The 13,806-nt window shown below is 38.9% G+C and overlaps 1 protein-coding gene and 1 long non-coding RNA gene across 6 annotated transcripts in view; one reads left to right on the top strand and one right to left on the bottom strand.

The window, feature by feature from the left end:
* Positions 1–408: 408 nt before the first annotated feature.
* The window catches only part of PHKA1 (phosphorylase kinase regulatory subunit alpha 1), a 146,432-nt gene continuing 133,034 nt past the window's right edge, over positions 409–13,806 (bottom strand). For 2 of the 5 annotated variants that reach the window (XM_059385631.1, XM_059385634.1), the window contains 7 exons: positions 13,299–13,414; positions 13,125–13,163; positions 11,457–11,507; positions 8,766–8,936; positions 6,361–6,414; positions 4,273–4,473; positions 409–3,064 (listed from right to left, as the gene is read on the bottom strand). In XM_059385631.1, coding sequence (XP_059241614.1) covers positions 2,891–3,064; positions 4,273–4,473; positions 6,361–6,414; positions 8,766–8,936; positions 11,457–11,507; positions 13,125–13,163; positions 13,299–13,414 — 806 coding nt within the window. In that variant the 3' untranslated portion in view covers positions 409–2,890. The remainder of the gene's footprint in view (positions 3,065–4,272; positions 4,474–6,360; positions 6,415–8,765; positions 8,937–11,456; positions 11,508–13,124; positions 13,164–13,298; positions 13,415–13,806) is intronic. The other 3 variants (XM_059385633.1, XM_059385635.1, XM_059385632.1) reach the window with 2 other exon arrangements.
* LOC132007471 (uncharacterized) overlaps positions 4,480–13,806 on the top strand; it is an 11,218-nt gene continuing 1,891 nt past the window's right edge. Inside the window, exons 1-2 of the long non-coding RNA XR_009401364.1 lie at positions 4,480–4,600; positions 5,453–5,507. This is a non-coding gene — a long non-coding RNA (uncharacterized LOC132007471). The remainder of the gene's footprint in view (positions 4,601–5,452; positions 5,508–13,806) is intronic.

Raw genomic sequence — 13,806 nt, 5'->3', positions numbered from 1 at the left:
TATTCATTCATCAGAACAGGTCCCCTATCATTATGAGGAGCTCTGGGTGTTATATGTAGTGATGAATCACTAGAATCTACTCCTGAAACCAATACAGCACTGTAAGGTAACTAATTTAAATAAAAACTTGGGGAAAAAAAAGAGAACAGGTCCCTTAAAGATGTCACTAAGCCCATTTTAATTTAGTGAACCTAGTTTTGAGTGGGTATGTGTTTGAAAGATAAAAGTGCATTTCTTTACATATATTATCTAACATGTTCTATAATGTATAATATAGGATTTCTGTGTTAATATTATTCCACTTTGACCCAATTAGTGAGCTTTGGCTGTACTGTACAGTTAAACAGAGTATGTAAAAGAGAGCCACCAAAGAAACTCCAATCACAAAAAACCACATAAAATTTGGCACACTGGCATCAGATGTGATTTAATTGGACATTCCTATTTTTAATTCTATTTTCAAAACATAAGAGCTTTTAAAAAAAAGGTCCAAGGTGTCTTTTAGTACCACATGCTTAAAATGAAGAAAACACAAATAGAGTTTTCCAAAAAGTTGCTTTCAGTGTGAAGTAGCATTGTATGGAGAGCATAGTGATGGGTTAGTTCAGGCAACTTAGCTTAGCAGGGGAGAGAGTGGCGGTTTTCACCTGGTGCCACTCCAGACGTACTTCCTGTGGTTTGTGCATGCTCGCAGCCAGTGAAAAGACCAACAGTTTCAGAACAGGTTGTAAATTCTCTTTATCAGCGATTAGAAAATCACGTGATCCGAGAGCTACGTACTGTGTATTTCCATTTGCTCTAAGAGACCTACTAAAGAGGTCAGCCATCCTCTATCTTCTATCCTCTATCCTCTATCTATCTATTTCCACTATCTGTTTTCTCTCACCCTATTTCCTATGCTCACTTATTCATGTATTCAAAAGATTGTCACTGGTTCAGTGAGAATTGTTTAAAGTGCTCCGTGTCCCCATCCCCATTCTTGGAGAAAAATATGAAAACTCTGAGAGAAAGGAAAGGATTGTGTAGGCAGTTACTTGAGTGCAAACAGGGAATTTAAGTAGAGTTTTTACACATAAATAAGGGGAAGGAGAGGGCTATGGACTGAATATGTATCTTCCTCTGATATTCATACCTTGAAGTCTTATCCCCAGTGTGATGGTACTTAGAGGTGGGAGCTTTTCGAAGGTAATCAGGATTAGATGAAGTAATTTCGTCCCATGACAAAATTAGTGCCCTTATTGAGAAGCAGAAGAGATGAGAGTACCTGCCCTGCCCATCCCTTTCTCTGCCATGTGAAGACTGCAGGAAGGTGGCCTTTGCAATCCAGGAAGATGGTCCTCAGCAGGTGTTGAATCTGCTGGTGCCTCCACCCTGGACCCCCTCAGCCTCCAGAGACTTGGAAAATGAGTGGTTGTGGTCTAAGCTACCCAGTCTACTGTCTTCTATTACAGCAGCCTGAACTAAGGCGGAAAGTTAGGAGAAGCATTCTTCAAACAAGGCTACTTTAACATGGGACTAGGGAAAATGACTTAAGGAGCCCTCCATTACCCTGGGTACGTCAGCCTGGAGGCCACGGTCACCCCCCATCCATGTAACAAACACGTATTTACATAGTCTGCCCAGTGTAGATACAGAGAAATATACAGACACATCGAAACTACTTATATTTAGAAAAATTGCCATGTATGCTTAGACATGTACCCAAATATAGGCATTTACAAGAAACAGAGAGAAGCCCACAGACACCAAAATATGCATAGCTACGAACACTAACTAGAATCAGTGAGTGAAAATGCAAGTGAGGAATTTCAGAACAGATAGGAAGGCAGGGAGTTGCTGGCAGGTCTAGGGCTGGATGCTGGAGAAAGTGAGTAGGCGAGTGAGACAGAGACACAAGTAAGGACCACCAAGGAAGGACTGCTTGGTAAGGCAGCTGTAGACTGGACTGCCGGGTTCCAGTGTGCCAAAGACAGAGACTTCAATTGCCATGAGTGCTGTGTGTCGGCCCACTCTTCATAGACAAAGGTTGGAGCACAAGGCTCTCTTCAGGGCAATAACCAACTTCTGATTCCTTCTCTACTCCCCTGGTGTAAGATGCCACACAGGCATCTTCTCTTTTCCTTTCCTTTTGGGAACTGGGCTCCTGGCTCCCAGGTTATTCTATATTTTCTGCTACAAATACATCTCTGAGTACCAGTTATCTTCACAATTCTTCATCAATTTCTGTAATTAATACAGAAATTCTTAAATATAGATGCTGCACTTGCATTTTTTGATATTTCCCCAAAGGGAGAGTAGCAATTATGTATGCAGATACAGAGAAGACAAAAACAGGGAGGATAATTCTACACAGAAAGGAGTTCACCACTCTGTGGGAGGCAAAATGTGAGTAAAGAAGGAAACAACGATCTGGTACTCTCTTTTCCCCAGAAAAGGCACTTAGAATAGGTATTTCCAAGTTACGGCAGTATAAAAATCCAACAATTCAGGGTTTACCCACTTGGAAGAATGTCCCAAAGCAGCCCCCACTCATTCACACAATAAAACTACACATGAGAAAAACCAAACTTCAGCGGTAAACTCCAAACAGTAGTTAGAAAACTACGTTTGTAACAGATCTAGAGAATAAAAACACATGCAAACTCTCAGGAACTGTGAAAGAATTAAGGCCTAGGACGGAGAGCCGGGGGGGGGGGGGCAGCGTATCCCCCAGGCCATGGTTCACTTCTAAAGCAATTAGTTTATCAGAACTTTCTGTTCTTCTTGGGTGGGATGGAATGGAAAAGGGCAGGGGAGGAGTGATCAGGCCGACATGCTTCAGTCTCATGCACGATCAATGGAGTCAGGAACCAGCTGTCAAAAGGCTCCCAGCAGCAAGGGCCCAAAGGCCTCACTGCATGGCGCAGATGCTGTGGGGCAGGAACTCCTGCACGTAGGTGGCAGCTGCCTTGGAGAGGTAGGTCATGGTGCCAAACCTGCCACTGGGTGCACTGTCATACAGAAGAGTACAGATGCCAGACGCAGGATCCTTGGCCAACATGGTGTCATCGGCACCGAGGGTTTTCTGTTTGGTTTTTAAGGGTGGGAGAACACAGGGGAAAGGCAAGATTACTTATCCTACTGATTAAAGTCCTGATTAGGATAACTCAGAGCCTCCTCCCCATTGCCAACTAGTTGGGTCTTAGGCTGTTTAGGTGGGAAGGGATCAGAGTTTGGCACAATATGTTAAATATGAATTTCTGTACATGCAGTTTTCACTAGGTCCCCAGTCCTATAGCACTGTTTGTATTGATTGCTTAGAATTCTTGAAAGTTAAAGATAACAGTTAATTAAATGAGTTGTGTCTGTTAAGTGTCAAATGTTAATAACGACAAATCACCCCAGAAGGACTTTGGTCTGAATCTTTCTAGTACCACTGATTTCAACCCATATTATTTTATCTTGCATTTGATCCTGATTTCTTTCCAAGTCAACTTAATTCAAATAGACTGTAAGCTTTCCAAGCTAGAGTTTATGCCTAAAAGGGATCACATTTTTTCTTTTTGATATGTGGACTAAAAGCAATCCAGAATCTTTAAAATGAGGACTGTCCTGGAAAATAAAAATAATTTTGATTTCTTTTGCATTCCCCCACAGTGCCGAATAAAACGAAACACCTATTAACACATTTTGGAGATCTTCCTGTTGACAACAGTGCATGGCCTTCACCTTAGTATTCCTACTCTTCATCTAGGAAACATTTGGAAAGCTTTCAATAAAAAGTTTGCATTTCTTAAACGGGGTTAATTTCCTGAAAGAAGATCTATTAAGAAAAATTTTAAATGTAGAATTAAAAGTTTCACTTTAATATTGTCCTATAGGTAAGTAGTGAATGCAAAAACAAAACCAAAACCAGGGCAAAAATCAAACCTCTTTTCCTTAATAGTCCAAAAAAGGATATGCTATCCCACAGTTTCTTACTAAGTCCTTCTTGCTACAGAAAATCAATTGATAAGAATGAAATATGATGAAAAGCATAAAAGCCTCATGAGTTCTGGGCAACTTTACCATCTAATACAATAGCAAAACACTTGGTGAAAGACAGAGGTCCTCCCACCACCTACTTCTTTAGCCCTCAGAGCTCAAAGCCACTCACTACAAAGGGGGCCCAGAAGAGAGCTATGAGAAAGAGAGTGCAAGAGAGTGACCTTGGCTTCATGAAGCGCTCTGCAGTCAGATTAGTGTCAGACATTCCCCTGTGAGGAAACAACAGGGTTGTTGCCGTTTGCTTACCTGTTCTTGAAGGAACAAGTCATTAGCAATATGTACTATTTTTTCCACAGCAATGATGCTTCCTATGCTATGAATTTCAATATCTGCCATCATAGTGAGGACAAGGATGGCTTCAACCAGAAGCTGGCGGTACTCGGGCTGAGGTACACGATTCAAGACCGACTCCACATGAACAGAGAATTTAATCTCGCCTGGAGTCATCTGTGATAGAGAAAAATAGAATCAATTTCTAAGAGCCCATCATCTGGGAGGCATCAATCGCCTATTCTGAAAGGCAGTAAAAACAGAGTAGCCAAGAGCTCTGCTCAGTCTCCTTCAAAGTACCTGAGTGAGTAAATTGGTTCAATCTTTTTGGAAGGCAATATGGCAATGAATAACAAGAGTCATAAAAGTGTCAGTGCCCTCTAACCCACAGTCCTATTTCAGAGCCTTCATCCTAAGTTAATAATTCAAGAGAGGGAAAAAATGGCCCCATGTGCAAGAGTGTTTACAGCAGCATGTCACAAGTGTAAAACCAAAAGTAATCTAAACACGGGAATGGTTGTGTAAATAATGGCACATCATGGGACAGCAACTTCATGAGTTTTTATAGAGTCATTTAAGAGAGTAAATATGACGACTGTGCATAAAAGAAAAATCTAAGTTGAACTTAAAGTTGTATTTACATGATGACTAGAATTATGTAGAACATTTATATACTGTTAGATTAAAATGGGCAGGCAGGAAGAAATAAAAAAGTAACTTTAGGGTGAACAGGATTGAGGAATAAGTTTGGGTAAAACTGTATTGAGTATATGGTGGCACTGGAGATTTGGACTTTATTTTTGTTTTTTAAAAGATTTCATTTATTTATTTGACACACAGAGAGAGACAGTGAGAGAGGGAATAAAGCAGGGGGAGTGAGAGAGGGAGAAGCAGGCTTCCTGCTGAGCAGGGAGCCCGATGTGGGGCTCGATCCCAGGACCCCAAGATCATGACCTGAGCCTAAGGTAGATGCTCAATGACTGAGCCACCCAGGCAGCCCAGAGATTTGGGCTTTAAAGGCCAAGGTTCAAGTCCTGTCTTTGTCAGTTACTAGTTTTATGACCTTGAGCAATTTGTTTCCCTTAATTTGTTTCCTTTTCTATAAATTGGGAATTACGATCCCTTCTTTGGGCTGTCTCATATACCTGTGTTGAAGATCAAAGAAAAGAGCATGTGAAGGTACTTTGAAGACTCGTAAAGGTACCATTCAGGTATGTATTGTTATTAATTACACTAATATTTCAATCTTGCTTAAAAGCAGAGAAAGAACAAATAGAAGACACGGTGTTCTTTATTAGAGAAGAGGCCTCTAGGTAAGAGGGAAACCCTGAAGCATAGCATTAGCTTTCTCCCCTGGCCCCTCCAGCCATTATCTGCAACAACGCCAGTGTTTTTGAAAATTTTCCACTATGCAATCTTACTATTCCTAATTTGCTAATTCTAGTTCCTTTGTTGGTTTTGTATAAAGGCTATTTTTATCATTTCAATGTGATTGGGCCAGAGGGAAATATAAAGGCACCTGATAACATATGTGTGTAGTTCATGGCAATGTTTTCCAACCATAGTTACATATTAGGCTCATTCTAAGGATTTTTTTTTTAAGTACTGATGCTCAGGCCCCATCCCTGGAAATTTTAATCTGCTAAATTCGAGGTGGGCGCTCAGGTTGCTGTGGCATACAGTTTGAGCTGAGGACCACTAGTTCATCATCTGAAAGTCTACAGGAACCCTACTAGAGAAAGGTGGGGATGAGAAGGATGGGAACATGAGAGGTCATCCATTCTTAGATCTCCATCTTGTCTGTCCTCTCTGACTCTGGCCACACTCACACAAACCAGCCTAATTTAGTCAACCACTAAATGAGGCTGTCCTTATATAATTCATAAAATATGTAATTACTCTCTCATAGTCCCATTCTGTTTTCAAAAAACATTCTCTCTTTTCTTCTAATGCACCCCACATTTAGTTGATTTGGAGTCATAGAACAATTATTTTAAAAAATGATCCCTGAAATACTTTAGCTATACAATCAGTCACATAAATGTGAAAGACACAAAATCTCACCTCTCTAGTGGTTGAAGAAGGAAGCACAAAACCTTCCACAGAGAGTCCGTGACACTGCAAGACAGCAAAGACATGTTGTCACCAAGGATATACTGACAACTGGGGCCTGTGAGGAGACACTTAGTATTTCTAAGTATGCTCCATTGGGTAGATGCTGAGTAATCCCAGGCCAGTGAAAGGCCCTGCAGCCCAAGTATCCTTGCCAATGGGTTGTAATTACTGTGTGGCAAGAAGCATGGGTGGACTATAGGACATGCAGGGTTTACCCTCTATTTAAAGGAGTGGGAAAGATAGAGAAGGTCTACCTTTTGGGAGAGACTAGCCCCAAAGATTCAGAGACTATCTGAGAGGTCTCATGCTAGGTCCCAGACGCATCACTAATTGGCTTTCAGAAAGATTTTTAGGCTGAAGAAAACTCAAAACCTGCACTTGCAGACATGTATAGTTACCGTATTTTCTAGTGAAGCATCCCCCATCAGCACTGTTGATGATGCCCTCATGTCGCAGTACTTTTTCCATAGTACTTATCATCTTTTAACATTCTAGATAATTTACTTATTTATTATGTTTATTCTCTATTGTTTGTCTCTCCCTGGGGGAATGCAAGCACCATAAGGGCAGAGATTGTTGTCTATTTTGTTCTTTGCTCTTTCGCTGTTAACACCTAGGACTCTGCCTAGTGCACAGCAGATGCTTAAGAAATACTACATAAATGAATGACATTTTATCTTCTCTCTCACCATCAACTCATTTATTAAAAAGCAATGGGAATTAATGACTTGCCATTTTATTTTTTTTATTTTTTTTAAAGATTTTATTTATTTATTTGACAGAGAGAGATCACATAGAGGCATAGAGGCAGGCAGAGAGAGAGAGAGGAGGAAGCAGGCTCCCTGCTGAGCAGAGTGCCCGATGCTGGACTCGATCCCAGGACCCTGAGATCATGACCTGAGCCGAAGGCAGTGGCTTACCCCACTGAGCCACCCAGGTGCCCCATGATTTGCCATTTTAGATGTTACGTAAGTCAAAACAGTATATAGTAAGCCACAAAGATTCCAATCCCATAGGTTTACTGACTCTAGTACCAGATACTTCCATCCCATGTTTCATATGCCAAATGACAGTCTTTGTACAGAGAATTACCAGCCTGCAAGCATATGTGCAAAGTAATTATGTTACATTCATCCTCTAAAAGGAGTGGAATGACAAAGCAGAGGGCATTTGTTTTTCCTCTTACATGAGGGTTCCAAGTCCAGGGTTTGATTCTGCCACAAAATAGTCAATCTTCCTAGTCATTTAAATGTTCCTTTTCTTACAGTCTCAAGGCCTTAAGGTTTTGCACCTTTATCATAACACATCTTAGCTTTGCATTATCGCTGCTATTTAAGAAAGTAACTATGGATTAAACTCCCTGATGACAAAAACACATACCTTCCATGTATCTGGGGTAGAACAGCACTTACTACATGTTTGTGAAATAGAATTGCCACAGCACAGGCATAACTGTACAGATAAAATACCTGTCTGTAGATGTTAGAGAGAGGAAAGAAAGTTTTAAGTACTCTTTGAAAAGAAGATTGCCAGAGCTGGTAGTCTGAAGAATCAACTTTTACCTTTCCCAAAGATCACCTGTTTCTGTCCCTAGAAGAATGAATATCAGTATACTAAGGGGGAAAATGTAACTAAAGGGTTTGAAGTTCTGGATGAAATTTTCTTCAGGTCCTTGTCAACGGTAATGAGGCAGAAAGTGGCATCTAAGAAACTATAAATGAGACCCATGAATGAATACAGTGGACTGCCTGGCCCTCTAAAGTTGTCACAGTCATAATGGTGTGAGGTCCCCTTAACTATCTTTGGCAAGCTAAGCCTTTTAAAGAAAAACAAAAATTGGCCATGCCAACAGAGTCTTTGGGCCATTAGCATCACTAGGATCTTGGATTTATTTGGTAGTTTTCATCCAAGAAAAAATTTAATAGATTCTTACACTAACTCCTCAGATACCACAGTCATTTCACAATAGTGTCAGCACATTGCTACAAAAAAACATTTCCACTCTACAGTAGCTACAAAGAAAGTGGGCTCTTTGTGGCCAAATTTGATAAGCAGCAAATGTATCACAATGTCTGACAATGTTCAACTATGGCCAACAGCAGAGAAGCCATGATTTTTGAAATCTAATTTATAAACAAGACTATAACAACAATAATAGAAAGAGACTGAATCATAAATAATACCAAAAAAAACCCCAAATAACTTTGCTAATGAGATCTTCTTCTATGTTTTGTCCATAAGAGCTTATGACATTTATATAATTGTGGTGATGTCACAGTCATGTCATATCCCAACCAAAGGGCCTGAGGATACCAAGGGGGAAAATAAAGAGATGTCTACAATGTTATTCTCACCTTCTGTAAAACTTTCCATACTTTTTGATAAAATCCAACTGGCACTCTGTTCAGTGCTCCATCTAGCCTTCTTCGACGTTGCCACTGACCTTGACGATTATCTTTAGATGTCTGTTGACCAAATGCACTAGGAAAAGGCCCACTACTTGAAGCCACAGGTGTTCCAGGTGACTTGGGAGAAAAGGGGAGGAAAGAACATGAAGAAAAAGTCATCTCTGTTCCTCTGAACAGAGTAATAAACACACTATAGAATTAGAAACCACATATTAAGTGTAACTTCCAAGATAAAGAAGTTACAGTGAAGCCAGTAGACTTGTGAATAGCTAGCAACAATGTAAACAGATACAATCTTTTTAGAAAGCAATCTAGTGATACTTAAAAGGAGCCATAGAAATATTGATCATCTAGGAGGTTCTTAGCTGTCTCTATCCTTGGTTATCTCTGTTAAACTTCTAGCTGGTCTATGCCTTAGTCTGGTGCTTTCAACACAAGCTTCAGTCAAATTAAAAGAACTGAAATCATACCAAGCATGTCCTCTGACTACAGTGAAATTAGAAATCAGTAACAGAAGGAAATTTAGGAAATTTACAAATATGTGGAAATCAGATAATATACCCCTAAATAACTGGTGGTTTAAGAAAAAAATCACAAGGAAAATTAGAAAACACTCTGAGATCAATGAAAACACAGCATAGAAAAACTTAAGGGATGCTAAAGCAGTGCTTAAATAGAAATTTATGTTATAAATATTTGTATTAAAAGAGAAGTAGGGATGCCTGGGTGGTTTGGTTGGTTAAGCATCCACCTTTTGATTTTGGCTCAGGTCATGATCTCGGGGTTGAGAGATCAAGTGCTGCATCAGTCTTCGTGCTGGAAGTGGAGGTGTTTATGATTCTCTTTCTCCCTCTTCCCTTTGCCCCTCCCCCTCTCCCCATCTATGTTTTCTCTTTCTCTCTCTCTCAAAAAAAGATGTTTTTTACTCTTGCTTCTTCTGATCAGCATAGTAACAGAGTTTCTAGCCAGTGATATTAAGCAAGAAAAGGAATAAACATCATCCAGAATGGAAAGGAAGAAGTAAAACTATATCTGCAGGTGACATGATCTTATATAGAATGAATTCACAAAAAAGCAATTAGAACTAATAAATGAGTTCAGTAAAATTGTACAATATAAGATCAGTATAAAAGCAACCATATTTCTAAATAGTAGCAATCAATAATCTGAAAATGAAATTAAGAAAACAATCTCATTTAAAATAGCATCTGAAAGAATAAAATACGTAGGAATAAATTTAATGAAAGAAGGATAAAACGTATACTCTGAAAACTTTAAGACACGTTGAAAGAAATTACAGAGTGGAAAGAAATCCCATGTTCATAGGTCAGAAGACTTAACATTGTTTTTTTTTTTTTAAAGATTTTATTTATTTAACTGACAGACAGAGACCACAAGCAGGCAGAGAGGCAGGCAGAGAGAGAGGAGGAAGCAGGCTCCCTGCCGAGCAGAGAGCCCAATGCGGGGCTTGATCCCAAGACCCTGGGATCATGACCCGAGCCGAAAGCAGAGGCTTTAACCCACTGAGCCACCCAGGTGCCCCCAGAAGACTTAACATTGTTAAGATGGCAATACTCTTGAAATTTATCTACAGATTGCACACAATCATCATAATCCCAACTGGGTTCTTTGCAGAAATTGATGAGCTTATCCTAATATTCATATGGAAATTCAAGGGACCCATGATAGCTAATACAATCTTAAAAAAAAAAAAACCAAAGTTGGAGTTGCCTTAATATCTTCAGTTTAAGAAATCTGAAATCATAGTCCATTACATTATGAATCATTGATTTAAACCAACGACATTTAATCGGAGATCAGTCTTCCTAAAATGTAACCTTCATGGGGCACCTGGGTGGCTCAGTGGGTTAAAGCCTCTGCCTTCGGCTCAGGTCCTGGTCCCAGGGTCCTGCGATTGAGCCCCGTGTTGGGCTCTTTGCTCAGGGAGGAGCCTGCTTCCCTTCCTCTCTCTCTGCCTGCCTCTAGGCCTACTTGTGATCTCTGTCAACTAAACAAATAAATAAAACATAAAATGTAACCTTCATGAGTGCAAGGACGAAATATGTTTTGTTCTCTATTGTATTTCCAGTGCCTGGCACAAAACTGGCACTCAATTAATATTAACTAAATAAATTAATAATCAGAACAATAGCCAATCCAGTGGTTTTCAGACTTAAAAGTGCTTCAGAATCACCTAGAAAGTTTATTAAAGCACAGATTGCTAGGCCTCACCCAAACCTTTCTAATTCAGTAGGCCTAGGGTAGGGATCAAGATTTTACATTTTTAAGAAGTTCCTAGGGGTTGCTGATACTATCCAGCACAGTGCCTGGCAGATAGTAGGCATGCGATTAATTATAGTATTTGAAAGAATAAGTGTATAAACAGACACTTAGCAAGTACTTATTAAATTGAATTTTGCTTTCTGAAATAGAAGAGGCTGGAGTTGAATCTCCTTCCCTACCCTTTTGGGAAAACAAATAGAAAGATTTTATTCCCACACATGAAGTTGATTTATATACTTATTTTTTTGTTCTTGATTCATTTGTTTATCTTTTCAGTCAGTCAGTATATGTCATGACTTACATAACAGCACACTCAAAGCACTTATGATTGGTATATAATATAACAGCAGTTACCAGAAAAGACGATGACATCAAATCTATACCCAAGGGATGACCACCATTGGACTATAAAAAAAAAATTGACAAAATAAGATTTTCAAAGGGATGAGGCAAGGCAAACATTTGTGTTTTTAAAAGTTATTAGTAGAATAAAATTACAGACAATTCAAGTAGCTAGCCAGCATGTTATTTAAAACGCTGATGCAATAGCCTTACTCTAGAAGTCATGGTAAAGAGTAAAACCAAAACCAAAAGCAAAACAAAACAAACAAAAAAATACCGACCCTTAAAAATATTTTTTCCATGATCAGAAAAAAGGGCATTGGTGAGTGGTAGAGAAAAGGATTTAGAACAATATGAAATACCAGAGAGGCAGGTAAAGACAGAAATCAATAATTAGAAATTAGAAAGTAATGAAAATTTAGCACTCTCAATCATCAAAATTACAGCCCTAATGATTTGGCCTCTCTTGAAGTCCTATAGGTAGTGGATGTGTAAAAAAAGAATTAAATGATATAGCTGCATAGGTCAAGTCCTTAATATCATAGTAATCTAGCTGGGAACATGTTCAAGTTCTAAATAAATAATGAACTTGTAGGTAATACTGTGTGACTATAAACAACTGTAAAATGGTTAGCCAATCACCCTTGGCCAAAACAAGGATTGTTTGACAACAACATCAGTTTAACTCTTCAGTATGAAGCATAGTTCTTTCACCTTTCAGATAGAAAAATGTTCAGATTATCCAAATTATCTGCCAAAAAACCTGTAGAAGTGACCACTTTTCTATTTCAAAGCCGTTTCTTATTCCATTCAGTTCTTGCCCTTGCATAATCTAAATCTGAATAATTTCCTTCAAATTGAACTTCAAGCATTGGCCTCATTCTTGTCCTTAATGGTTCTGATTCCTACAAAACCCCAAACAAATAAAATTTCCATTTTGTTTCTCCTCCTCTGGATGTGCTAATTCTGCAAGCTACCATAAATCAATTTGGAAGGCAGGAGGAGTAGTTTTAAGATTTTCATAAAAAGCGCTACTGGGGGAGACCCACTCAGTACTTTCTCAACTCAAAGACTCTGAAATTACATGATTTCCCAGAGTTTTGAAAGAAGCTATGGAAGTTTATGTTAAATATAGAGCACAATAATCTGCCTATTCTCATATGCAGGGAAAGATGAGTAAGAGGCTACAGTATGATGTTCGAGGACTCCCACCAACTCCCAGGCTGATTTAGATGTTTTTTCCTCTATGTGTCCACATACTTTCCATATGCCTCTATCATGACAATGATAAAAATCTAATTTGGGGACAATGTCTGAAAGTAGATTTTTTTAAAGGCCCTCACCTCATCTGGTGTTCTCTCTAATACCTGTTCTTAAAAGTAAGGAATTGGAGACTAGTTTCATAAAGAAAATTCATTCCAAAATTATATGTTAATTTAAACAAGAAGAATTCAGGGTTTCAATTTCTTGTTATCAGAAACAAATTACCTCCCTCCTAAAATTAGTAAAATAGTTTGGTCTAGAAGAAGAAAATGATCTGCAAAATGAATGTTACAATGGAGAATCAAACAAGCTGATGTGTGGTTTATTATCTTATTTGTAAAAAGGCCATGAACTCATGCATGTTATACATGCCTAAAGGCAGGTTAAATTATGTTAAAGGGTCCCTAGTTGTTTCACCTGACTCTCAGTTGAGACAGATAGTCTACGAAATTCCACCTGAAAAAAAAATGGCTCTGATTAAATGCAGGATATGAAACAAAACACACCATCCCAACAAAGTCTGATTCCAAAAGAAGATTCTTAAACATGACAATATCCTAGCTCATCTCCCGAGATATCAAGATGTCTTACCTGCTTTATCTCACTTTTTAACTGCATTATCCCAGTTCGTTCTGTTTTGGTTGCCCCAACAGCACCGATCTCATGGATAGAGATAGCAGGGCTAACATTTGAATCAGTGGGACGAACTACATAGCATGACAGGTTAAAGAGAAAGAGAGAGGATAATTAGGTTCAAATTATTTTCTCCACCATGCTTAAAAGACTTGGATATGTGTCCTCCTTTTATGTTAATAATAATAAAAAACAACCAACCAACTATAACCTTGCTATTCAAAGTGTGGTCCACGGACCAGCAGCATCAGCATCTCCTAGGAGCTTGTTAGTTGAATTTTGGGTCCCACTCCAGGCCTACTGTTGTCAAACTGAAGAAGGTTGCTTCAGTTTGTTCAGTTGTCAAACTGAAGCAGTTTGCATTTTAGCAAGTTTCCCAGGTTATTCTTATGCACAGTAAGGCTTGAGAAGCACTGCTTTATATATATATATATATATATATATATATATATCTATATATATTTTT

Source organism: Mustela nigripes, chromosome X, assembly GCF_022355385.1.
Source record: "Mustela nigripes isolate SB6536 chromosome X, MUSNIG.SB6536, whole genome shotgun sequence".
Taxonomy (NCBI): Eukaryota; Metazoa; Chordata; class Mammalia; order Carnivora; family Mustelidae; genus Mustela; species Mustela nigripes.
This window is presented reverse-complemented; position numbering and strand designations above follow the sequence as displayed.